The following is a 24,282-nucleotide window of genomic DNA, read 5'->3' on the forward strand; positions in this document are numbered from 1 at the left end:
TCAGTCGCTTTGTGTGCTCGCCACGAGGCTTTGTTTGAACGCGCAATCACAAAATTGCAAATCATCCGCATGCCGTGCGTTTAGGTACTCGACCTGATTTTAGCGGACTTAAGATACTCGTCACATTTGGCATATGTGACAATGTGACAGTTCAAGACGGAATTATTCATGCCCTGGCCAAAGGGATTATTTGCCAATTTCTGGCTTGCTTGCAAACATCGCGCAATAAACGAGTTTGTCCACGAAAAAGTGAGCGCGCGACTTCCTTTTTCCTGTTCGATTGTTGAAGTTTATTTTGGCTTGTTTCTCTCGCCGGTGTGCTGGTGGCCCCGCTTGCAGAAGCAGATTGGCCCGCCCGCGGCGCCATCTGATTGGTTCCTTGTGCAGTGGGTGGCAGCCAATCAGCAGTCAGCTGCCTGTTTGCTTTTTCATCTCGAGTCACTCGCACGACGGGAGGCAACAGACTTGCCAAAATTTGATAAAAAAAATCCGTCGACTACAACTCACAACAAATTGAAAATTATTTGCCGAAGTAAACATTAAAGAGATGTTTGCTTTCATTGAACTTTTTCATTTTGACACCATTTTCCCCTTTTTGACTACTCATCGGTATCGTTATCGACCCTGAAAAAGGCATATCGGTCTGTCACGAATAAAAATGCCCACAGCTGCTCTCCATGAGCAACTCCAGAGCGAAAAAGAGGCCAACCCCGCTCGAACTAACTTTTCATTCAATCTGTGCGGTCCACTACCAAATGGCCCGGGGCCGCGCCCCAGCCCGCGGACCAGTGGTTGGGGACCACTGCTCTATATTCTGCTTGATCATCCTTTCCCAAATGTGGGGCGGACGCCCTCGCCCTCCAAAAGAAGCCAAAGCAAAGCCTGCCTCATGCAAGCACCATCGAACCGCGACATTTTTCCCAAATTGTTCATTTTTCAGTCAAAAGTAATTGTTTTATTTCTCACACACACACATTCCAAATGCCTATTCTTGAAGTTAGAACGGTCCAAAATATTGCATTTCTTCAAGCATATGACCACTTCCTAAAAGGTTCATCCAAAACCTGGAGTCCAAGAATAACGTTGAGTCTCAGCATATTTCTGAGCGTCATGTTTATTCGTATCCCAATCCCAATTTCCGAGCACTCATGAGACATGCGAGAGGAGCCAGCGATGCCTCGCCATCACTTTTGTGTCTAGACACACGATTACGGCCAGCGAGGTCATTACCGGCGTGCGCATTAATACACACCTGTTACCATTGTCCCCAACCCCCCCCCCCCCTCGCTTTTTTGGCCCGACATCTAAGCTGCTATCTGGCCTTTAAGAGGCGTGTCCGCTTTGATTGTGCTCCTGGCCGAGTGGAAAAAGATGGGCCGCCATCCCTCCCGGGACGCCCGCAAATGCGCACGTCGCCGCCCAATGACAATGAGTCGCTGGCCTGTGAACCGCAAAAGCTCGGCGTGGACTCGCCACTCCCGCCGATGATTTGTCTCTCGCGAGCGTTTGAGGGCAGCGCAGACCGAGTGGTGGAAGATGCTTTTTATGATCATCAGCAAATTAGCAACTCTGATTTATTTATTGATTTATTTTTTCATGAAATTTCTTTGGGTGTTGTGTCATCGGGCCACCTGTTGCTAGGCAGAATTCAAATGGAGGACTGACATCACTACTTTTCAGAACGGTTTATAAACCAGGGCAACTTATGATAAAAATATTATGTAAAATTTCTACTTGTTAATTTCTCAAAAGAAATGAGTATGCTAAATATAAAATGCAGAAAGTTTTGATCGCTTCCTTTTCTGAATTGATGACTACTCTGTTTTAAATGAAAATCTTTCTAAATCCAAAAGTTGGGGGGAAATGCACCAGTTGAAACACGCCACCTGCTGTTGAGATAAGTTCATTAATGCACATCCATTGTGACTATTTAAAAAAAAATATGAATAATATAATGATATGATTGAAGTAAAACACTCAAATAATGTTTACATAATACACACTATCTGATGCTGAATTCCATTGTTGATTCAACAAATGTGTAACGGCGCCGTATTAAAGGGGAAGTCATCCAAAAATTTTTTCTTGACAAGAATATATTCAATGCAGGCTCACAAGTTTAAACACAACATTGTTTAATATTGCATTCGTGGAATTTGAGTTAAGCAGTAAAATCGACGCGTTTTTCTACGCGCAAAGAACATTTTCAACTTGAGTTCCCCTTGAAATCTAAAATAAGAAAGATCGAATAAAAAGTGCTATTTTCTGTCAGAAACAAATTTGCTGTAGTTGACTGCTCTGCTTTAAATATAAAATTAAATTAAAAAAAAACCAGCCTTACCTGCCGTTCCGACAACGTTATTTAAATACATTGTCATTTCGCAATCCAATTACGATCTCTATTAAGTATAAATTGCAGAAGAAAGGAATATTTTTACTTTTACACATTTGCTTAAAAAATGTCTGACTACAAAATAAAATTGAAGAAACAGCACTATTTATTTATTTATTTATTTATTTATTTATTTTTAACAAATTGATGGTGGCTACTTTATTTCTTCGTATTACTTTCCACCTGTGCATACCTGATTGACAAAGTTAGGTGTTTGAATTAGAAAACAGCGCCATCTGTTGCACTGCGCCGTACTGCACCCTCATTACAAGTTACCGCCACTGAATCTTAATGCGTTATTTTGTGTGTCCAAATATTTGGAGCAACAGTTTGGGCTGCCTTTTCTGTCCCCCGTGCACAAAGCAAAGTCAATTTCGTTTTGAAATTTGGTCGAGAGCAAAGTGTCAAGGTAGCAAACAATCCGCCAAATGTTGTGGAAGTGTCTTCAAAGGAGACGGAATCAACAACGGCCGGGACGTTTTTAAGCGAGACGCTCTCACACGCGGCCGAGATAGCGATCCCCGTGAAGGAGAACCTACTGAAGAATATCTCCTTTTCCACTGACATTAACATCATGATATAGTTTTGTGTGTGTGTGTCCCGCAGCCATATCAACAACATGTACTTATGTTGGCTTGCGTCTATTTGCATATGCAAATAAATGTTTTTTTAATTCGTTCCCTTTTATGTGACTTTCTTTGGCAAACAGGCGGCATCAAGAGTGGCAACAATGAGGCTTGAAGACCACCAACAAGATGCGTTTGTGTCACATTAGCGCCAGCGTTGACGTGTGAGATTAAGCACAGTTTAATATAGATTTTGTACACATCGCCGCGATTGAATGGGGCCGCGCAAATACGCTTTGTTGGAGTGTACGGCCTGCCACATGACATTAGTCGCTTTGTTTCGCCGTAGACGGTCGGTGTGCGCCGGTGAGGGAGTGAGCGGCCAAGTTGATTTTTTTCACGTTGGTTCACCGCCGTTCTGGAATTGGATTTGAAATATGACAGGCGGGAAAGTTGAGTTGGAATATTAGAAATGGGTAACTAAATAATCGGCATTAAATGGCAAGTTAACAGCGCCATCTAGTGAGTCAACTTTATATGCAATCATTTTGCTAATGAACGACTGTTCTGTATCGGGTATAAAATATGAACGACAGAGCGTTTATGCAAATTAACATGCTAGTTTATGCACATGATACTTCGACTTTGTATCAATTGTAAAGTATGAGAGTGGAGGGGCAGCGCCATCTGCTGTTGGGAAAAGTTAATGCCGTACATTTTTATTTTGCATATTGATCGGTGCTCTGTATTAAATAGAAAATACGGAAGACAGCGCCATCTGCTGTTGCCATAACTTTTGAGACTTTAATTTACTACTCTGTATTAAATGTCAAATTTGAAAGCCATCTGTTGATCACAACTCTGTGTTCATTATAAACTACATCTGCAAAAAATAAAAATACTTCAATCTACTTTTCAGAACGGTTTCTAAACCACGGCACCTTAAGTTATGTGTGCTGCGTGATTATTACCCTTTAATCCTCAGCCATTTGAAAACAAGCATTGGAATAAAACGAGGAGGGAGATCATATAAAAATACCCACAGGCATATATTCTTTATCCTCTGCGAAGAATGCCGAATATTTCTGCGGCTTTTGGAGGAGCTGAGCCAGCTGACATGTCCTGCCTCTTCTTATGTTTGTGTTACACTGCCCCCAGGTGGTTAAGATGTGCACAGCGAAAGAAGAGTGCCGTTTTTTTATTGAAAAAATGTAAAAACAAAAACACATTTTAAACAAGTTTTTTTTTTTTTTGTGAGGCCGGAACGGATTAATGGCAGTTCCATTCATTTCAATGGGGAAATATGCCTTGAGATATGAAAGCACTCTACATTCATTTCACAACTGGTGACTTTGTATTAAATATGAAATCTGAACGAGTCGTTGATGACATCATCAGCTGTTGACGCAATTATATTCCCGATACATTCTTCTTCAGTATCGACGACTGAGATTAAATATAGATTTTGTTGACGTCTGCGCAATTCAATGGCCCTAAGTAGTCTTTGTTTGGGCTGCCACATGACATTAGCCGCATTGTTTTGTGGAAATTGCAGGGTGCGCTGCGGCGCCGAGCGAGCGAGCGAGCGAAGTTCCAGCGCTGACACGGTGACCCGGCAGTGCATTAGAAGAAGTGAGGCTGACATGTTTGTGTAGGTTTTGTTTGCGCGAGGAAGGTATGGTGCTCCAAAACAACGGGGTGCTGCGACACTTCACGAGGCTTGCATCATTTGCAGCAGAATGCAAAAAGCTTTTAGACACACATGTGACCCATTGTAATACCTTTCTAAATGCAATCAAACACTTTCTACAAATACGAGGCAGCACTTTTAAAAACGCGCACCCTTGTTTGACATGTAATTTTGTCCAACCCACTCCTCCATCAGCCTACTTTTATTGGATTTGATTTATTTTATTTTTTTTTTCCAAGGGATGAAACAAGCGCAACAAAACAGCAGTTTATGTTTTACGCTTGCGAGGAAAGTGATTGTTCTCTTGTGTTTTACCCAAACCGGAGCTGAACAATTCATCAAATTCAAATTGATATTGCACGGGACTAGAATGCAATTTTCAAATCGCAATTCGAAAAAACATTTGCCAAATATATATATATATAAAAAAAAAAATGCATTTTGCATTCATTCCAAGATATTATTCAAATAAATGTCTGTCCGAGCTTCACAAAAAATAGTAGTTGAAAAATATGATTGGTCAAAAATTAATCATTGAAATTTTTGGGTGATTAATTTGTTAAAAAATCAAATAAAAAATATCGATTAATTCATGGTTCAATTGCCTTCATTTAAGCCTGTCTTGTAAAAATAAAATATTTATTTATAATAAATCTGATATTTTTTTTATCCCTATATACACATTAATATATTTGTTTATTGTAAAAAAAAAAAATACATGAGAAGAGGAAAAGTAATCTCATATGAAATAACAATCACAATATTGAGGGGAGGGGTAAAAAAAAAAAAAAAAAATCTCACTTGAAATTATTTTCCCAAACGCGTGAGCAAATGTTTGGAGCCAAAAGGAGGACATTACACGATATGTTGAGCGCAAAATGTCAGCGTTGCGTTCACACAAGTTGATTTGTCGTCTTGACACTGAAAATAATCCCCGTTTGCTGTCGTCCCCACGGCGACGTTGTCATTTGACATGATGCGTTCCATAGATTTCGCTTTGCCTCCTCCTCTTCTTCTTCTTCTTCCTCTTTTGTTTCGTCTGTCGTGGCCGAGTGGAGGCCAGTTGGCCATTAGACTTTCAAATGAGCCATGAAACGAGGTGACGATCAACCGCCAGACCTTTAAGTAACAATCGTATTGGTGCGCGGCGAAAACAAGTGCAAATACATTATGACTCCATATTGTGTTCTCACGTTGGTTCCCTTGAGACTTGAGCATGTTTGGGTGGCCTCTTCCATCAGCTGGGTGAAAAGGAAAAGGAGGGAGGGGTCCCCCCCCCCTTTTTTTTTTCTCCCCTTCAACAAGAAGCCACCCCCCCCCCCCCCCCTCTCCTCCTCCCCGCTTGGCCTCAGGCTCCACCCAGAAGTGTGGTTGCCTTTTGTCATTGTAATCTGTCCGTGTTTGCTAAACGCTGCCACTGTTTACTCTCCGCCACGGGGGCTTGTTTGAACAGGAGTCAGCAGGACGACCGGGGTGACATCACTTTTGCTGGAGGGGCCGCTCGGGCGGGCGGGCGGGGTTTTGTGATTTCTCAGGACCCTCTTTTATTAATCGGGGGGGGGGGGCGATCGTGGCCTACGGGGAGGAATTACACCCAGTGACTCGATTCACGGGGCTCGGCGGCCGTCAATGCTAATCACCCCCAAATGATTTCCAGGTTGCCTTTTCACGGATCGCCGAGGCTTTTACATTTAAATGATGCGGGAGAAATGAAACAGACTGACAGGTAGAGACATTTCAAAAGAAGAAGAACAGGGCGAGTGGGAGAGGAGGGGGATGAAATCAAATTAACGGACAAGGATTTCATATCGGCTATTTTTGTTGTTGCCGTAGCGATAAAGTCGCAGACATTGAAACTGCTCTGTTGAGCCATTGTTATCATCCGTGGCCATCTGCTGCTGAGGAGTGACATTCCCTCTCATTTGCATGATGAGTGATGTATGAGGAGGTTGGGAGGGCATATGCCTTGGTCTTATGACAAAGCCAGGGAAAGTTTTTTCTTTTTTTTCCCTCCCCTCTTTAAATATCACGGCAAATGAGGCAAGGCAAACAAACTAGCAAAGACAATCTTTAAAATTGGTGGTTCGGGTGCACGTGCATCAACATTTAATAGGCCGAGGTGCATTTTTCTTGTGACAAAGCCAGTGAATTAAAAAAAAAATATATATATATATATATATATCGGATGAGGTTGCTTCGAGATACGTGCCTCAGAATTTTTTTTTTTTTACGCTTTTAGTATTTCAGGTTATATTTGAATTTACGATTTACTGATTTATGTTCTCGCCAGATTTGTTTGGTAGAATTTTGTAAAGTTGTCCTTGAAAACATTTAAAAGTTCAAAGACTTTAGTAACTTAGCGAGTGTAACTGAAGGCGATAAAATGGCTTTCATATGAATTCATGGTTCATTTTCGCGTATGCCTAACCTGTATTATATATAATAAATCCGTTTTGTTGTAATGTGAAGTGATTCATTACTTGTTTGTTTAAAAAAAAAGCGATCGCACACATGTTAAATCGCAATCGCAATTTTGAGGAGTAAAAATCGCAATTAGATTATTTTTTCAAAATCGTTCAGCTCTTGATTTTTTTTTTTTTTTTTTTGCACAAATCTGCAATTCGAGTGCACTTTTGCATGAAGGGCTTGGAAAGTTTGGAAAAGTTTTTTTTCCACATTTAAATATTGACAAATTCGTAAAAATACCCAAAAACGACTATGAGTCCTGCATTGAGTGCTGCATTTTTCTCGCTCCAGATTGTGCACCTGATTTTTCTTTTGTCTCCAAATGTTTTCAAAAAATAATAACAGGCAGCGAATTAGTACAAATAAATAAATAAAAAAATACCCCAAAATATTACTCTCATGTAATTGCTAGCATTTTTTTCGCACAAATCTACTGCTCGAGCGCGCATCTGCCTCCTTGTGCGCTTGTTTGTGTGTGGTTTGTATTTGATTTTTTTATTTCCCTTTTTTTTTTTGGGTGGCTGTGGGAGTAAAGCGAAGAGGAGGAGGAGGAGGATGGAGGATGGGAGGGGTGGGGGTTGAGGCGAGGGGTGGGGGTGGGTGAGCTGGGTGGAGGGCGGCTGTTGATGTGCAAATGTGCATCATGTTGAAGGGCTGTGAATGGGGAGGTGTGACGTAAAAAGAGACCCGAGCGCAGGTGCTTATCTCGAGGCTGTCAAAGGCACAGTATGTCATATTCCCGGGGACTACCTTTCAAAGCCACAGCACCAGCGCCAGCGCCAACGCCAGCCGCCACCGCCACCATCACTGGGAGGAAATCAAACTTTTGCGGATCGCAGCACTTAGGTTGGTTTCAAAGTTCTTTCTGTCATTTCTTGTTTGTCGTTTGGCTGAGGAAAGGACGCCGTCGCATCCAAGCGACGCCGAAGCCCTTTTTTTTTTTTTTTAGCTCACCCGATGCTCGCCGAGCTGCTTCAAACTTGTTGAAATTTGCATGTGCGTGTTCTTCGCGTCTTCTCACGACAAAAGTGAGCGTTTTAGCGGATTTCTTTTTTTTTTTGCAGGTTGCCGATAGTTTGAAAGGAGATTAAACAGCTCAAAGTGTTTGGTGACCCATTTTTTTTATTTTTTTTTTTATTGTTGTTGTTGGGATGGTCCGGATAGCATGAGATGGTGTAGATTAAAAAAAAAAAAAAACATCGGCAAAATGGTGGGTTTGTTACATGAGTCTAAGCTTGTCTTAGAGGAACACATGTCGGTATTGTGCGCGCAGACAAAAGCATTGTCGCGGCTCGCCTGTGGCTTTGACAGTGACAGCTGTACATACAAGACCACTGAGCCACATTGACTCGTGGCTTTTATTCCATCGCTTCCTCCACCCGGCCAAGATTTGTATTTTTTTCCCAAAACGTGTGTTTTCATGTCCTCCATGTCAAATCATCAGGATCATACCCTTGGAGTCGGGACTTGTGGGGAAAGTTTGCCAAAGCGTTTGCACGTGGGCGTCGAGTTTGAAAAGCCGGCAAAGCACTCGACAGTCTCTCGGGCAACTGTTGGTTTAGCAGGACGGCCGGCGCTTTGGAAAAGTTCATCATTTACCAGATACGAGACGTGAGGCGCAGTCAGGACGCCAAATTTGCGCTTGGGTGGTTACAAAATCGAAAACAACTTATTTACCATGACTTCTTTTTTAAATCCGCCGTTTTTAATCAAGCATAATTCGTGACAACAAAGTAGCATTTTTCAATTCGCTTTAAATGTGCCACAATGTCGCAATTATGTTTTTGTTTTTTTTATGACTTTAAAAACTCTTTTTAAATCCCTTTTTGATTTTCATTCATTAATTCATGTGTCACATTTGGCCTGCAGGATACAAATTGCACTTAATTGAAAAATAACTGTAGAAAAGTCAACATGGTGATCCTCAACTTTTTGGGAGATTACAGGAAAGTTCCTCCTATTTAATTTAATTACACAAGCAGCATCGAAGATGTGTGTGTGTGTGTGTGTGTAGTAAAAGAGTGATGAGTGAGAGGCATAATTCCTCTCTGGACCCCTTACGCCCCCCCCCCCCTGCTCTTTAAAGTGCAGGCGTTGCTACACAACGCATCCATGTGACCTGCACTCGCCTGCAGGAACTGTCCATGGTACCCTGCTGCCATCCTGCCAAAAAAAAAAAAAAAAAAAAGGCCTCGACTGAACTAAATGCGACCCCCTCCCCCCCCAGCTCCTAAAAATATTTCCCTTGTATTCTTCCGAGCGTATCCGCCACAATGACGTTGTGTTACCTGTCCCGACAAGCCATTGTCAAGCAGCCATGGCCGCCATGCGAGGGTCCGACTCCAACTTCGGTCGGTTAATCCAGGAAAATGAATTATGTGGATTTAATTCAACGAGGTCTCAGAAATGATCCATCTGCTGTCGAGCAGCTGGCCAAAGGATAAATGTAATTAATGACTTAACTTTTGATCAGTATTCCGCAGAAAGTGTTGTTTGCGTTTGCCGAGGGGGGGGGGGGGGGCGAGGAGGAGGGGGGACAAACAAAACAAGGCGATAGTGTCATCATGTGTTTTTCTTTCCTTAATTAATGTCACGATCGAGTTGATGCACCTGTGATATTTAGTTTTTGACACAGCTGGGTATTGCCGACGTACGATTTGCGGGGATTTGCGTCGTCGTGGGTTTTGGACGGCAGAACAATAATTTGTTGCGAATTTAGAAATCTTTTGTCACATCATGGCGGTGATTCTTGATGCGATCTCAAACTTTTTTTTTGTTTTTTTTTTTTGTTTGAATCAAGCAAAATTTTTGTCCGAATTTATGCTTTCAAATTTAAAATCAAGTCGTCCATCGGTGTGTCCCTGCAAGAAAATATTTGACAGGATACGCCGTTCATTTGCATACGCTAACGAAAAACACCTTGAATGAAATGTAGTGACTCGATCCGTAACAATAATAAGACAAATTCATCATGACAATTTAAATGAATAAGAAAAGAAAAGAAACTTGTCTCACCCTCTCTCTATATATTAGGAGCGTACGATTATGCAAATTACATGCAAGTGAACGAGCTTTTTGAGTGACATGGCAAAAAAGGGCGAAATCCATATTTCCCATTGCTTCACGGCCTTGCATTTTTTTTTTTTTAGCCTAAATATACCTCCCAATGTACCTTGACGACGGCGTACCTCATTGGCTGCGCTCCGGCTCAGTTGGCCGAACTATAAAGCATCTGCTTATACCCTTGTGGGCTGGGAAGAATTAGGATTTATGAATTTATTTCCTCTGTTGTATTGTTTAAACAGCTTTGGTTTGGTTTTGATCCCTTCCTCTCGCCTTTGAGGCCGTTCCACGGTGTCAGCTGTTGACTGATAGTAAGAGAACTGCCTCACAGTGTGAATGAAAGAAAACTAGCGGTTGGTAAACACTGATAAGGGATAAATAGAAAGCGGTCAGGCAGAGATAGTTGTGTGTGCGGTCTGTTAAAATGAGATTCGGAGCCTGTCCTTTTTATTCTCGCCTCCCCCCCCCTCCCCCGGTGCAGCGTTTGTCTGGAAAATCTCCAGTGACCAGGCTCGCCAATCCCAGGCTGCGCCATTCTCTTCGTCTATTTGTTTTCGCTCCCAACGAGGGTCAAGTTGGCCAATAGACACGTCCCCGATGCTTATGGACAGCTGTCATGACTTACGCCCGGTACATTTTTGACATAATTATTATTTTTTTTTTTTTTAAATGTATGCTTTTTTTCTCCAGGCAGAACAGTTGAAAAATGACTTTGCTTCAAGTTACGTTCGACCGGTTGAGGTATCAACAATTTTCATCTCCGCTTTTACAAGGCGTCTGCCGGTTTAAGGATCCCAAATGAAAAAAGTTGAAAAAAAAAGAAGCAATTCGGTTCAATATTTTATCATAGCAACTTTCAGATATTGCATGAAACGGCATTTTATTTATTTATTTTTTTTATAGCAAGATATCCGAATTCTGGATCAGACCCCCCCCCCCCACACACACACACACACACTTTAATAAATGCGACCACAAGGAGTCAGCAGGCCTCAAATTATGTCACAAAATCTTTCCTCTCATATTTAGCGCTTTGAGGAAGCAAAATTTCAGCTTTTTACTTTTCCAATTAGGTCAATATACGGAATGAAATGGTTTTTTTTCAGCGAGGTATCTGCAGGTTTAAGGTTGCGAAATGAAAAAAAATTAAATGTGGGTCACATGGACGAAATATTATGTCACGTCTTGCGCAACAGCATGTATTGTATGACATTCTTTTTTTGTTTTTTTTTCTCTGCAAGGTCGCTTCAGGGTTAAGGAAGTGAAATTTAAGACCTCTCCTTTGCTCAACGTGACCTCAACACTTTGAGAAAACCACAACTTGTATTTTTTTTTGCACTTGGACAGTAATTTAAGTTGGAAGAGAGAAAAATACAAAATGATTGACATTTATGGAAACAATGTTGGATAGCGCAAGTTGTTTGCCTTTTTTTTTTTTTTTAACGTGTACGAGTGACTTAGCCACATTGTCTCAAATTTAGGATCTTCCCCGCATAAAAATCACAAAATATGATCACTAAAAATACATTCAATATTTTGCATCGTCTATTTGAAACATTTTGAAAGAAGTCAGATTTAAGATCAAAATTGAAGACCTCGCCTTCACTTCATGTGAGTCTGTGAAATGTTCCATCCAAATACTTTCCCACAATATTTTTCATAACTCGCATGAATCATTTTCACAGTGGCATATCTGCAAGTCCAAGCGAGCCAAATTTAAATTTACAACCATGTGGACTTTGTATTATCCCATCATTTTTTTCAAAAGTATTTTTTTTTTTCACTTAAGATGATAGAATTTTCTGTAACTCATTGAAATCATTGTTGAGACCTCTTATTTCCTCAATTTGGACTGTGGGGGGGGGGGGAACTAGTTCTCATGGGCTCAAAAAGATATCGCAACATTTTCACATTTGTCGTGCATATATCGGAGAATAAGTCAGTAAAGAATTTTCGAGCATCAAAAGTAAGTACGGCTTTTTAAGGACAAGGAAGCATGAATAAAAGACTTTTTTTTTTTAATTTGATGATTATATCCAAAGTTCTGAGCGGAGTCTGAGCCCATCCAATCTCTTATCATATCCAACTGCTCTGTTAATGAAACGCCCCAAAGTAATTGTTTCTCTTGTCATCCCTTTAGTCATTTTTGCTGGAAATGTGTGTGTGTGTGTGTGTGTGTGTGTGTGATGCAAAAGCCCTTTCCTTGAGGAGCACCATGTGGTGTATTTACACAGAACATAATTCAGCCCATTGTAGCCCAGCAGCTAATGAGATTGGTTGTTAAGTGAATGACACAAAGGCTAAAAAAAAAAAAAAAGGCTTGGTGTTTCGGGTGACACACACGAACACGCACACACGCACGCACACGCAGCAGTGTCCACCTCATTGCTTTCCTCGTCTGCTTCGTCTCTCCTCCGCCGTGTCACCATGAGATGCAAAACAAAGGCTCCGAGAAGGGTAAGTTGAGCTTGGCGTCCGCACGCGTTCGTGCTCGAGGGGGGAGGGGGGGGGGGGGCATGAGCGCTGGATTCACGTCGATGGGTGGGAGGGTCCGTCCGTCTCGGTGATGCTCACAATACAAGCGTTTGCTTTCACTTTGGGGGATTTGATGCTTGTCTCCGGTGGAGCGGCGATTTGCTTATTTGTGGCTGCGTTGGAGGCGCACGTTCGGCAAAGTGAATTGTTGCTGCTGCTTGGCTTGGACTTTGCCGGAGTTCAAGTATTTAGTTTGGTAAAGGAGGATAGTTTGGGATTTTTTCTTATAGTTTGTTTTATTTTATGTGTCATTGACTTTTTTTGGGGTTAGTTTTAATTATTTTTTTAGAGTGTCATTTTTTTTTGTTTTGGTTTAGTTGTTCTTAGTTTTGGTATTAGTTTTTTTTTTTCTTTAAATCTATGGCCTATTTATTGAGTTGTAGATGGGGGAAAACAAGGTCATCAAGTATTGTGAAGTAAAGTAAAGTCAACCACAATTTCCGATGGCCGATCCGTAATTCTCTTATTTTGTATCATTAACAAAAAATATATAATTTAAAAAAAAAAAAAATTTTAAGTTTTAATTTGTTTTTGTTTACTTCAATAACCTCGATGCCTAGCGAATACCGATAACGATCAATAACGATACCAATTCCGATCCATTTTAGGAATAAAGGTGTCATCAAATTGCTAAATCTGTCTGAATTTTTATGACCTATTCCCCCTTTGGATTATTCATAAATTAATACCAAATTAAAACCATTTATCGTTAAATCGAGAATATTATATATTTTTTCCAAATACCATACAATATTGTCATCTGGATTTTTAGTCCCCTCTTAACTATAGTGTGTAAAAAAGTTGTACTCGAAAACCTTAAAATGACAATATTTCTAGAAAAAAAAGAACAAAATGATCTTTTAACAATTTAATAATAAGAAAATTAAAAAAAAATCATTTTCCTTATTAATCTAATGTGTGTTCAGGAAAAACAATCCAAAAATGAAAAAAATTCATCCCCTTCATTGCATTTGAAAAAAAAATGATAAAAATTTGGGGGCATATTACAATAAATTCTAAACTTGGCCTGTAAGCGATTGGCGCTCAGTCGAGGGTGCACGTCGCCTCTTGCTCAAAATCAGCCAGGATGAGCACCAGCTCACCTCAACGCTAATGAGGACGAGCGAAACCCCCCAAATAATATCCATCTCATTACGCTGGCATCGATCTTATCGGCACTTGGATCGATCCGGTCACCGCTGTGCCGTTGGGTTGTGTTTTGTCGCCGTTTTGGTGGCGGCAGCAGTGATGGCTGCATTACAGAATGGAAGTGCATTAGCTTATCATGCTCGGCTGCGGCGCTGGAAAGTGGGTTCAAGTCCATTGTGTATCGTAAAGCCTGGACTTAAGTCAAATTTACATTTTGTTCAAGATTACTCCTTTTATTGATGCCCATAATCATATTCATGGACCATCTGCTGATTTTGGCAAGCATGGATCAAACTCGCCCCAAAAAAAGCGTCCCCCGCTAACCTTTTAAGTACAAAATAGTCTGGCTTAACGGTCCAGGCCCAGAAGTGTGTATATGTGTGTACGGGAGAGAGATTGTTTGGATATTGGCTGCTCGTGCCATATTTGATTTTATCGTGATCTTCTTATCAAGATCTCCTCTGTCTTTCTTGGCGACGGACAGCGTCAAATGTCGGCGCAAGGAAGCCGTTTCGTTGCCGGTGACGCGGCGGCGCCGTCAAAACTCGAAGGCTGCCGAGTGTCATAACGTTTTTTTTTGTTTTTTTGGGGTGGGGGGATTCGTTCTGAGCGAAAATCCAACATCACACACTAAATAGCAAATTCACCAGTGGGCATCCTTCGCCGCGTGAAATACTTTATGTTTGACTCATTCCAAACAAAGCTTACGCAGATTGAGAATTCATATGCCAGAGGTAAATCCGAGTTAACACGGATTTATACTGGCATGAGTTAAAGGACTAGAGTTTGTAATCCAGGTGGCCAAGGGATTTTAGCGTACAGTGGCAAAAATCACTTAAAACTCACCCCCCAACGTTCTGAGCCACTCGGCTCAAAGAGCAGACGGATGTTTCCCAATTGATGACAGCACAATTATGTCATCAAAGGAAAGCGTGTGCGACATTGGATGGATGCATGGATGCCGACGTGCTCGCGACTTCAATGTACGCCGATGAATAGAAAACTTGAACAGGAAGTCAACAAGAATACGTTTATATATTTAAAATGTACTTATGTGCTTTATAGTGTGATTCATCGACGGTCTATGATCAGTGGCCTTACCAAAACGCAATGTATTGGGTGGAGTTGGTGTTTTTGTTTTTCCTGCAATGTGGGGACCAATATGTTTAACTTTCATCAAAGTCGTAAACTAGTGTGATTTACTGTGAAAAGTGGGTTGTATTAAACTTTGATGTGTTGCCAGTGAAACCGCATTATTTTGCAGATTAGAAGGATGAGCAAAATCGCAAAAAGTGAAATCTGTGTATAATTGCTTTTCCTGCAATTTGGGGACCGAAAGGCCTCTTTTTTACCCACTTGTCTAGACAAAAAGTTAAATGTGTAAACTTTTACACTGCGGGTTTTACCAAAGTTTGAGGCTGTGTAAGGGTTATGTTGTATTTAGGGTTGCAGTCGAACATGCAAGTGAGTAGCGTTTCTTGTTTTAGGTGCAAAATGGGGTTTTACATAACTTTTCAGAACAAAAAGCAAAACAGTACAAGGTGTATTTTTGGGGGTGGGTGTTTTTATAAAAATTTGAGTAATATGTAAGGTTATCTAGCTTCTATGTATATATTCACAGTGAAGCCCTACTGGCTTTTTGTTTGTGAGGCCCCTATATTTTCATAACTTTTGGGCACAAAAGCAAAAAGACCTAATCTGCTGACGAGTCTTTGTAGTTTGTCTTGTATCAAAAATTGAACTTGCGTGTGGGGTTATTTAGCTGATATACCAAGGGGTTGTGGTCAAAACCCAAGGTGTGTATGATTCATGTTTTCCTGTAATGTGGGCACCAGTATTTTTATGTAGTGTTTGGGACACAATACTAAAGAAATAAAATTGTACATTTTAGCGTGATTTTTTTTTCTTTTTTAAATATTAGGGTTATATGAGAATTTGAAGTTGGGTGTCGGGCTAATTAGTATTTGCAAGCATCGTAGTCAAACCTAGATGTATATTTCTTCTTGTTTCAATCAAAGGTTGTGATAAACAGTTCTTAAAATTGTTAAATTGGTATGTTGTACATTGGTGAACAAACTTTGCATCATAGTTGGAATATTATTTTTAATGTTGATATAAACCAAGTGGTTACTACTACGGTATAGCCCGACTTGTATTCAAAGGGTGAATTTTGTAATATGTGTTTGTGGTGTTTGCTACAATTTGAGAACATATAATATTACATAGCTTTTAAGGACAAAAAGCAAATTATGTTGTGGTATAATGTGGTTTAGAGTGTGAGGTTTGACATAGTTTGTGTCACTATCGTTAGCTTTAGCATCAAGCCAGTAGCTGTGATAGATTTTAATCTAACCAAAAGAAGTGTCATTCTTGTTCATCCTGCAATGTGGGGACTCAACTAAGATGTACTCTGGGGACAAAATCAATCATTTCTGTAATGTGTGTGGGTGAATTTTGTTGTTGTGCAAAGTGTGTGTGTGTGTCTTTCCCGTTTTTCCCACAACATGGGTACTCCTCATGTTTCTGCCAAAAGTGTTCTATTTGAGGATGAAGTCAGTTTATAAAGTGGGTCAATTGTTCCGATCTTAGTCAAGTATAAGGTCAGTGGGTGGGGATGTGATTGGTCTGAGCTACTCTAAGGATGGGGCTCTGGTCAGTCTCCAGGGCGTAAACATACATCAACATCATGTCGCCTGTAGTGTTGTGTGCGTGTGTGTGCGTGAGCTCGAGTGGAGTTGTTTAATGACAGGAACAGCTGACTCATTTAGAGAGCGCAGTGAAAGGTAATTAACCCTGGGAAAACTACAGCTGCCATGCGAGCTGTTCACTTCAGTGCAATCTGATTAGAAATCACTGACTCCTTTCGCAGGCAGCGTGTCCAACATCAACTTTTCTTCTTTTTGCACGGGAGACCTGCCTTTTGTGCGGGGGGAAGGATTAAGCGGAACGGTTCCTATGCGCCTCTCAATTGGGGACCACCTGGTGGCTTTCATGCAAAAAAAAAAAAAGGAGTCTCCTTGGGCGGGATTACTCAGCTCATTGTTACACCGGGGGCCTGGAACTTCTTTTTCCCCGAACACCTGTCCCCAAATTAGGCAAAGCATGTTCACAACACCATTCAAAGATTGCAACTAGCCCGAGAGTGCCTTGGCAGAAGGGTCTACTCTCCGCTCTGCTATTGATGCGCTGAGAAGATACTAATTTTATTAGACTCCCGCATTAATTGGATTGAAATGAGCAAATAAAATAGCAGATCTTCGTATGACAGGAGAACTAAAAGCCACGAAAATGTGGTCAAAAAAAGCAGCAATTGGCTCTCTGATGTCAGAAGAAACGGTTTGGACTCGGCGCCGCCCGTGTGAACTCAATTTAGAGGGACTGACTTTGGAACGCAATGACAAGACTCCCCAAAATCACCACGGCAAAGGTGTCACCATCTGACTCTTTCATTGGGACGCTTGCTAACTGGCTCCAACAACAAGTTTCCCCTGTAGTTATGCCATCAGAACAAATCATTGAAGCCGTCGTGGCCAGCCAGCCTCCTAATTGTCTGGTAAGAATTCTGGGAGCGCTGTCCTCTTATTGAAGCTTGTCTGTCTTGGAGAGGGGATAAGATAGCAAAATGATATGAAAGTCCTCTTTGGCAGCAGGCACAAACACTTTGCAGGAGAGCTGAGAGGCTGTTCTGTTGGACGTGTCGACTGATTTCAACATTTAACGAGAACCACGATGTCAGTGGATCCTTAGAAATTATCCTTAAAAAAAAGAAAGACACCTCATCCTTCAAGCCTCTGTTCAAAGATTTCAAAGATCACTTGCTTGGGGGGGGGGGGGGGGGGGATCAAAAATTGTATATTAAAACACGTTATCGTGAAATATTGTGATATCCGCATCGCCCATTCTTGATGCTCATAATTAATGAAGGGGAGGTCTTAAATTGGATCAAATGCCTTTAAAAGTCTCATATATATATATATATATAAATTGCGATGTAATATTGAGCTCACAAATGACACTTGTCAAATAAAATAAATAAATAAATAAAATGGTGTGTTTCATTTATTCCGTTTTATTCCGTCAAGTGGCAACACAAAATAAAATCCAGGGCAATTTATGAAAGCGGATGATACATCTACTTTTCTTAAAAATGTCTCCAAATCCAGATGATTTTATTTTCTGCACCCACTTGACGACATCAAATTGAGTAAACTCAACCAAAACGTTTTTTTGGTCTTCCAATCGTCTTTAGTGAAGGAAAGGTCTTAAATTTTGTTTTCCTTAAACGTGCTATAAAAGCTTTCATACAGTTGATAAAAAAAAAAAAAAATTACGATGTCAAGATCTAATTGTCATATTTAAAAAAAGGAGAGCTCTTAAATGTGGTCAAAAGGGACTAAAAAGTCTTTCCAATGACTGTAATTTGGCTTGCAGTAAAAATTGCCATCCAGATACAAAAGTGAGCCACATAAAATCAATTCCATCGCTGCGGTAAATGAAATGGTTCCGAGCAGTGGCGTCAAACTACCCCCCCCCCCCGAGGTCCGGTTTTAATCGTGACATCATATAAATGCATAAGAGCATCGTCACGATGACCGCATTTGAAATTGATGCATAAATTTTGGTGCAATTTAAGGATTTTTGGACAACATTAAAATAAGGAAATGGAATTATGATGACATCCATACGTTTGCACGTCATTTCCATCTTTCTGAAAAAAAAAAAAAAAATCCAACTTGTTTATTCTCCGCGAACAGAAGTTGATTTTAATCTCGCCGCTGAGTTTCATTTGCTCACCGCAGAACCATTTGCATGTCAATGAAAAACGGCAAAAGCAATCACTTGTTCATTGAATCCAATTTGGCCACTGGTGGGGGAAAAAAAGAAAGGTGTGTGCGTGGGGGTGTGTGTGTGGGGGGGTGTGTGTGTGCGTGATCACTTTTGCGGCCATCTGACCTTTTGCTGCCGTCACACAAACTTTCGATTTGGTTTGTGGGTGGAAACGAGCGATTGTATTAACATGAGACGGCGAACGAGCTAATAATTCCATATCAGGTAAAAATGTGAAATCAATTATTTCCTACGATACGATGACTTGATTTTGGAAAAAGTGAGAGAATGTGAAAATTGTAACGTATGACTTTAAACGTCATTCTATCAGATTAGAAAGCAATTTCCTTTCTTGTCTAATTGATATCAAAGACCATCTGTCTTTGAAATCATATAGGGGGCTTTACAAATGTATTCGACCATCTGTCGTGAAATGAGAACGAGAGCATCCAGCGTTAAGAAGTGCTTTGACGCGGACGTTTTCTATTTCAGTGCGTTCCCTAAAATGGACCCAAAATCTTCCCGCTGCGGAAAAAAAAAATGCAAGCAAAGCTACAATTGGAATCCTCAAGAAATAATCATGTGCTTTAATATTTTTTTTTCATTCTTTTTATGAAGCGTATTGGAAAATTAACTCATTCACTCCCATTGACGGGTATATATGTCAAAAAGTATTTTTAATGTATTTTTAGCTTTAATGGCTAACGACAATAATGATATTTGAGCATGAAACTTTGAATAAATCGTACATTTTACTGAGGATTTCCGCTAATAATTGCATAAGAATCAGAGCAGGGCACAGCAGAAGTAGCGCAACGTGAATCGTAATTATTGATTGCGTTGAACATCTCTGCTTTCCGAGCTGATGACCAGCAGAAAGATCTCTCTTGACGCACCTCGCCCCGCAGGATAATCGCTTTGGATCATGATTCTTCGACATCCGACAATCGGGCCTTTACTGATCTTGAATAATGCTCGATCGATTATCGGTGTATGTGTGTACGCCACTTAATTGTTGGCGGAAAATCACTCTAAACAGGATATGATCATCCTATGGTGTTGAGTGTGTCGAGAGTGGTTGGATTTTTGCGTCTGGATAATATTTTGCTCACTTTGATTGTAATAATGCTAAAATGAGATCAGCGGTCAGATTATTGGTATGTGGTGTACACCGTTTAATGTTTTTGCTTGACAACTGGAACTGTTTTTCTGAGCAGATTAGGGAGAAAAAAATCACTCGGGTCACATCTTTCCCCACAGGATAATCAGTACGGATAATCATTTCGAGACACCCGATAATCTGTCAGAAGAGAAGAACAATGCTCAAACTAGGTCAGATTATCAAGATGTGTGTGCACCATTTAAGATTTAAATTCCGAGAGGAAAAGTCGCACTTAGCGCACCCCATGATAATCGTTTCACACAATCTTTTAGAGATATCCAGCAATTGTTCTTTTGTCTTCTTTGATTGCTCAAGAGGAATCGGACTCAAATTAGGTCCAATTTATGATATGTGTATACCTCTTTTAACATAACAATTGCCAACCGTGGAAAGATCACGCTTAGCACATGCCACACCACCAGATAATTGACCCAGATAATCATTTAGGGACAACCACCGATCGGTTAAATGGAAGGAAGGAAAAAAAAAATCTTCAATTGGTATGTGTGTCCCCACTGAACATTTCCGAGCAACTTGGGGAAGGAAAAAAAAATCCCTCTTGACGCACGCCACACCACAGGATAATCGTTTTGCGACTTCGACAATCTGACTTTTGCTGACTTTGATCTAAACGTAACGATGATGCTCACAATTGTCTCGATTGTTACTTATGATTAATATGTTTACCTCGCCGAGCAATCCCGATAATCGGCGCTGACCATTTTCCGAGCAGAACGGAGACGAAAAATCACTCTTAGCCTTTTGTCGACTCGGGTTGGAAGCGGCTAAAAAAAAAATGCTGGAATTGATAATCGTCAGTATTTTGCATCGTACGAAACCACAATCGGCTACATCACAGAATGATGCCCCGCCTCTTTCGGCAATTTCGCCCTCCCGCGACGTTCCTTGGCAAAATGATACCGAGCCACCCATGTCGCCAAACATTCATTACAAGGAAATATGAAAGTAAAAGCGTCTATCTCGCGCCCTTTTATTACACCTAAACAGAAAACACTTAGCATGTAAAATTAATGTGAAAATTATTCCCGGGGTAAACTCTAAACACACACAAGTTACCCTCTGCACGTTTGCGCCCTTCTTCTTTTTCCCCCCCCTGTGCTCCTTCCTCCCCTAGATCAGAGTGTAATTGCCAGTAATCAGGTCTGTTTGCCGCTGATAAAACCACTCTGAATGCGAGGAAGCCTCTTTGTGTGATGACTCAATTATGCCAGAAGTGGCTCATCAAACCTGGCCCATCAGCTGCTTTAATAAATAAGGAGGAAAACTTGCTGCGGGCGCATTATAATTCCATTCATTCCATAATTAAATCCATTCCCTCCTTTTTTTTTTAACCCCTCACGCTCGCCGCGTTTCTGGAAGGGGAAACAAAAAACAAGTCGGGAAAGGGGGGGCGGGGGGTGCGGAGGGGGGCGGGGCTTTGGTGGGATGTATACCAGACAGTGAGTGACCTTGCACAGAGCACCCATCCGCCGCCTATAATTCAGCATGATGCCGCTGGAGAGAGGTTAAGAGAAGGAGGCTCCCGAACACTGCTTCCACGTCGCAATTCGATTCAAATCTCATCGCCGACAGTCGCCCCCCCCGCGCGCGCGCTGACATTTGGAAATCTTGCTCTTCGTCTAATCACGTTTGAACGCAAACAAACGCCGCGTCCAGCCAGCCAGCCAGTCGCGATGTGCGTGTGCGCTTTGTCTGAAAGGAAAAAAAAAAAAAAAAAGAAGAAGAAGCGGCCTTTTCGGAGTTGGGGCTGCACTCCATCACAATAGTGACTGTGTTAATTACGCCACAAGAGCTCGGATAAGCATGCCGCCGAACTCAAGGTCAGTGGTGGATATCGGCGCCAGCTGCACATTCTGGCGATAATAATAGTCATAACAACAATAATAATAATAATAATAATAACGATAATAATGGGAAACAGCAGCAAACAAGCGTTGGTCGCCGTTTCACTCCTTCTCCCGTGCATCATCTCGGATGTGGCGCTAATGGTGCGAGGCCATGGTTATTCATGACCGCTGGACCCCCCCCCGACCCCCCCACCTCCCCTCCGCCCCTCACCTCCACCCAAACAACCCACAGCTCCGGCCCACCTCCCCAGGCGCGGTCCGTTCGCCCCTCTGTGCTGGGAATACTAGCAGATGGGGTTAAGGCAGGGGAGGGGTTCTGGAAGAGGGGGGTTAGGGGGGGGGGCTCAAGGACAGCGAGGGGCCAGATTACCAGACAAGATCGGCCGGCGAGACCCTCGCGCTGAGGGAGGGGTCCCAAAGTGTCCTCGGAGGAGCGTCATTTGTCTCTATATAAGGGAGGAGGGAGGGGGTGTGGGGGGGGGGGGGGGTGAAGGCCGCGTAAATATGATTCAGCAGATGATGAACCAACTCAAATAGTCATGAGTCTTTTTTCATATGCTAATGAATCCACAGTGAATACCCCTCCCTCGATCCCCCCTTTTCTTTCCTCAATCCCCCCCCCCCTCTGTGAGCTATAATTAAGATGTTTTTTTTGTTTTTTTCCCTTCTCCACCAAAAGCTAACATAAATAAATAATTCCATAATAAGATCTGTGAAGTGAGCAGGGCTGAATGTACTCATTGTGCTCCGGCGTGTTTTCCCTCTTGGATGTTTTGTATTAATTAGAAGCGAGCAATTTGATCCCTGTCGAGCAATCAATTTGCATGGTGTTGCCGTGCACGTTCACCCCGTTTGCACCTTCGTCCACGTTGCCGTAGAAAGCGCAACATACATTTTCAAATCGAAAGAAAAATTGGAAAAATGTGACACGGTTGCTCTTGCGCGACTTGGTTTTACGCGCACACACACACACACGCACCCCCACATGCATGCACTCTTAAGTGGGGGTGTGTGTGTGTGTGTGATTATTTTTTTTTATGACTTTCATATTATCATGATTAATGTTGTGCTTTCTAATGCAGGGTATGAATCTGGTGATCAGCTCGTGAGAGACAAGACGAGCGTCATCGATAAGGTCCCACAGTGTGAAGCTGGCATCTTTCCCAACACGGAGTCCTCCAAACAACAATCAAAGGTAAATAAAAAAATAATCGACAAATATCTCCGCTTTGGAGATTTCTCAAAGCGTTTTTCGTCATCAACGGATACATTTGAGGATCTTGAAATGCTGATGTTGCTTTTTCAAATTTCGTGAGGTTGTCACATTTTGTTTTGTCTTAATTTGATTGTCAAACAATATTTGAAATAAAATCTTGGCAAACACGTTCATCTCATGTGGTGGCCATTTTTAACTTGAAAAGTGTTGTTATGAAAATCGACAGATTCATGAAAAAAAACTGTCGTATCTGTTGTTGCAGTATTTTCTAACCGCCCCCTCGAAAAAAAAAAATAATTCAACACAGTCATATTTAACTTTTCGCCGCATTGGCAACATCACCATTACCAATGACGGACATATACGTTAATTGACATTTTCACTTCAGCTCTTCACAAATTTTGTGTGTGTGTATGTGGGGGGGGGGGGGGTGTTCCAAACTAACAAGGTACATTCCTTTTTTACACCAGCTAATGTATAGTGTTTGCGATTTGTTTGTCTCAATAGGCCGCAGTAATCAAAAGTAATGAAGCTATTACGAGCGGGACCTCCGAGGGCTCGGCGTGGCATTAAGAGTGCGCCACATAAAAAGGTTTATTAAAGGAAATTAAGGTCCATCACTGCCACACCTGCTCCCCTATTATAAATGTATGACAGGTCAGTGCCTTCAATCACAACTGCAAACGAGAGAGAGGAGTCATGTTTGCCATTACCAGAGAAAAAAGTAACCGTGCATCCTGTGACTCACACATTTCGCTGGCTGGTGACCACTATACGCCGCCATCAGCCTGGAATAATTATGTTTAATAGCTTTTATTTGGGAGCCACCAGCAACACGCCGACTGAGTGGATGGATTTTTGAGACTATTTTGGTCCAAACACACACACACGCACACACACACACACAGTCGACGTGGAGGTGCTCTCTGTGCGCACTTTAATGTCATTATTTTGTGTAATTCACTCTTTTCCTCACCTTTTCCCAACTTTGACTTTTTTTTTTTTTTTTTTTTTTTAACGCTCGTGCAACATCATTCGGTCAGCTTCTTGACACTTCGGCCCCCGTCTGACTCCCTAGTTGCGGTTCACAGTTGTGTTGAGGTGCAAATGTTGCGTTAAAGTGCGGCTGAATTTGTTGACTGGGCCGCGATTCTTGTTCCAAATTATGGCCGCCGTGAAAAACAAAGAAATTGACACGACGGTGTTAAAGTGGAATAAAGTTGGACATTTTGGAGAGAAAAAGTTCAAATTGGGTATAAAAAAAATAAAAAAAAACAGCAGCTGTTTGATTCAAATGGTTGCTTTGCTTGTGTGGACAGTTTTTTTAAATTCACTTGTTAAGGAATGA

At 41.5% G+C, this 24,282-nt stretch overlaps 1 protein-coding gene across 2 annotated transcripts in view; it reads left to right on the forward strand.

Moving 5' to 3' along the window:
• Positions 1-7,747: 7,747 nt before the first annotated feature.
• Positions 7,748-24,282, forward strand: part of st18 (ST18 C2H2C-type zinc finger transcription factor) — a 44,589-nt gene continuing 28,054 nt past the window's right edge. The window contains exons 1-2 of one of the 2 annotated variants that reach the window (XM_088311233.1): positions 7,748-7,960; positions 22,801-22,913. In XM_088311233.1, coding sequence (XP_088167359.1) covers positions 7,843-7,960; positions 22,801-22,913 — 231 coding nt within the window. In that variant the 5' untranslated portion in view covers positions 7,748-7,842. The remainder of the gene's footprint in view (positions 7,961-22,800; positions 22,914-24,282) is intronic. The other variant, XM_088311232.1, reaches the window with a different exon arrangement.

This window comes from Idiotropiscis lumnitzeri, chromosome 12 (assembly GCF_059441095.1).
Source record: "Idiotropiscis lumnitzeri isolate Australia: NSW breed Sydney's pygmy pipehorse chromosome 12, RoL_Ilum_1.0, whole genome shotgun sequence".
Lineage (NCBI taxonomy): Eukaryota > Metazoa > Chordata > Actinopteri > Syngnathiformes > Syngnathidae > Idiotropiscis > Idiotropiscis lumnitzeri.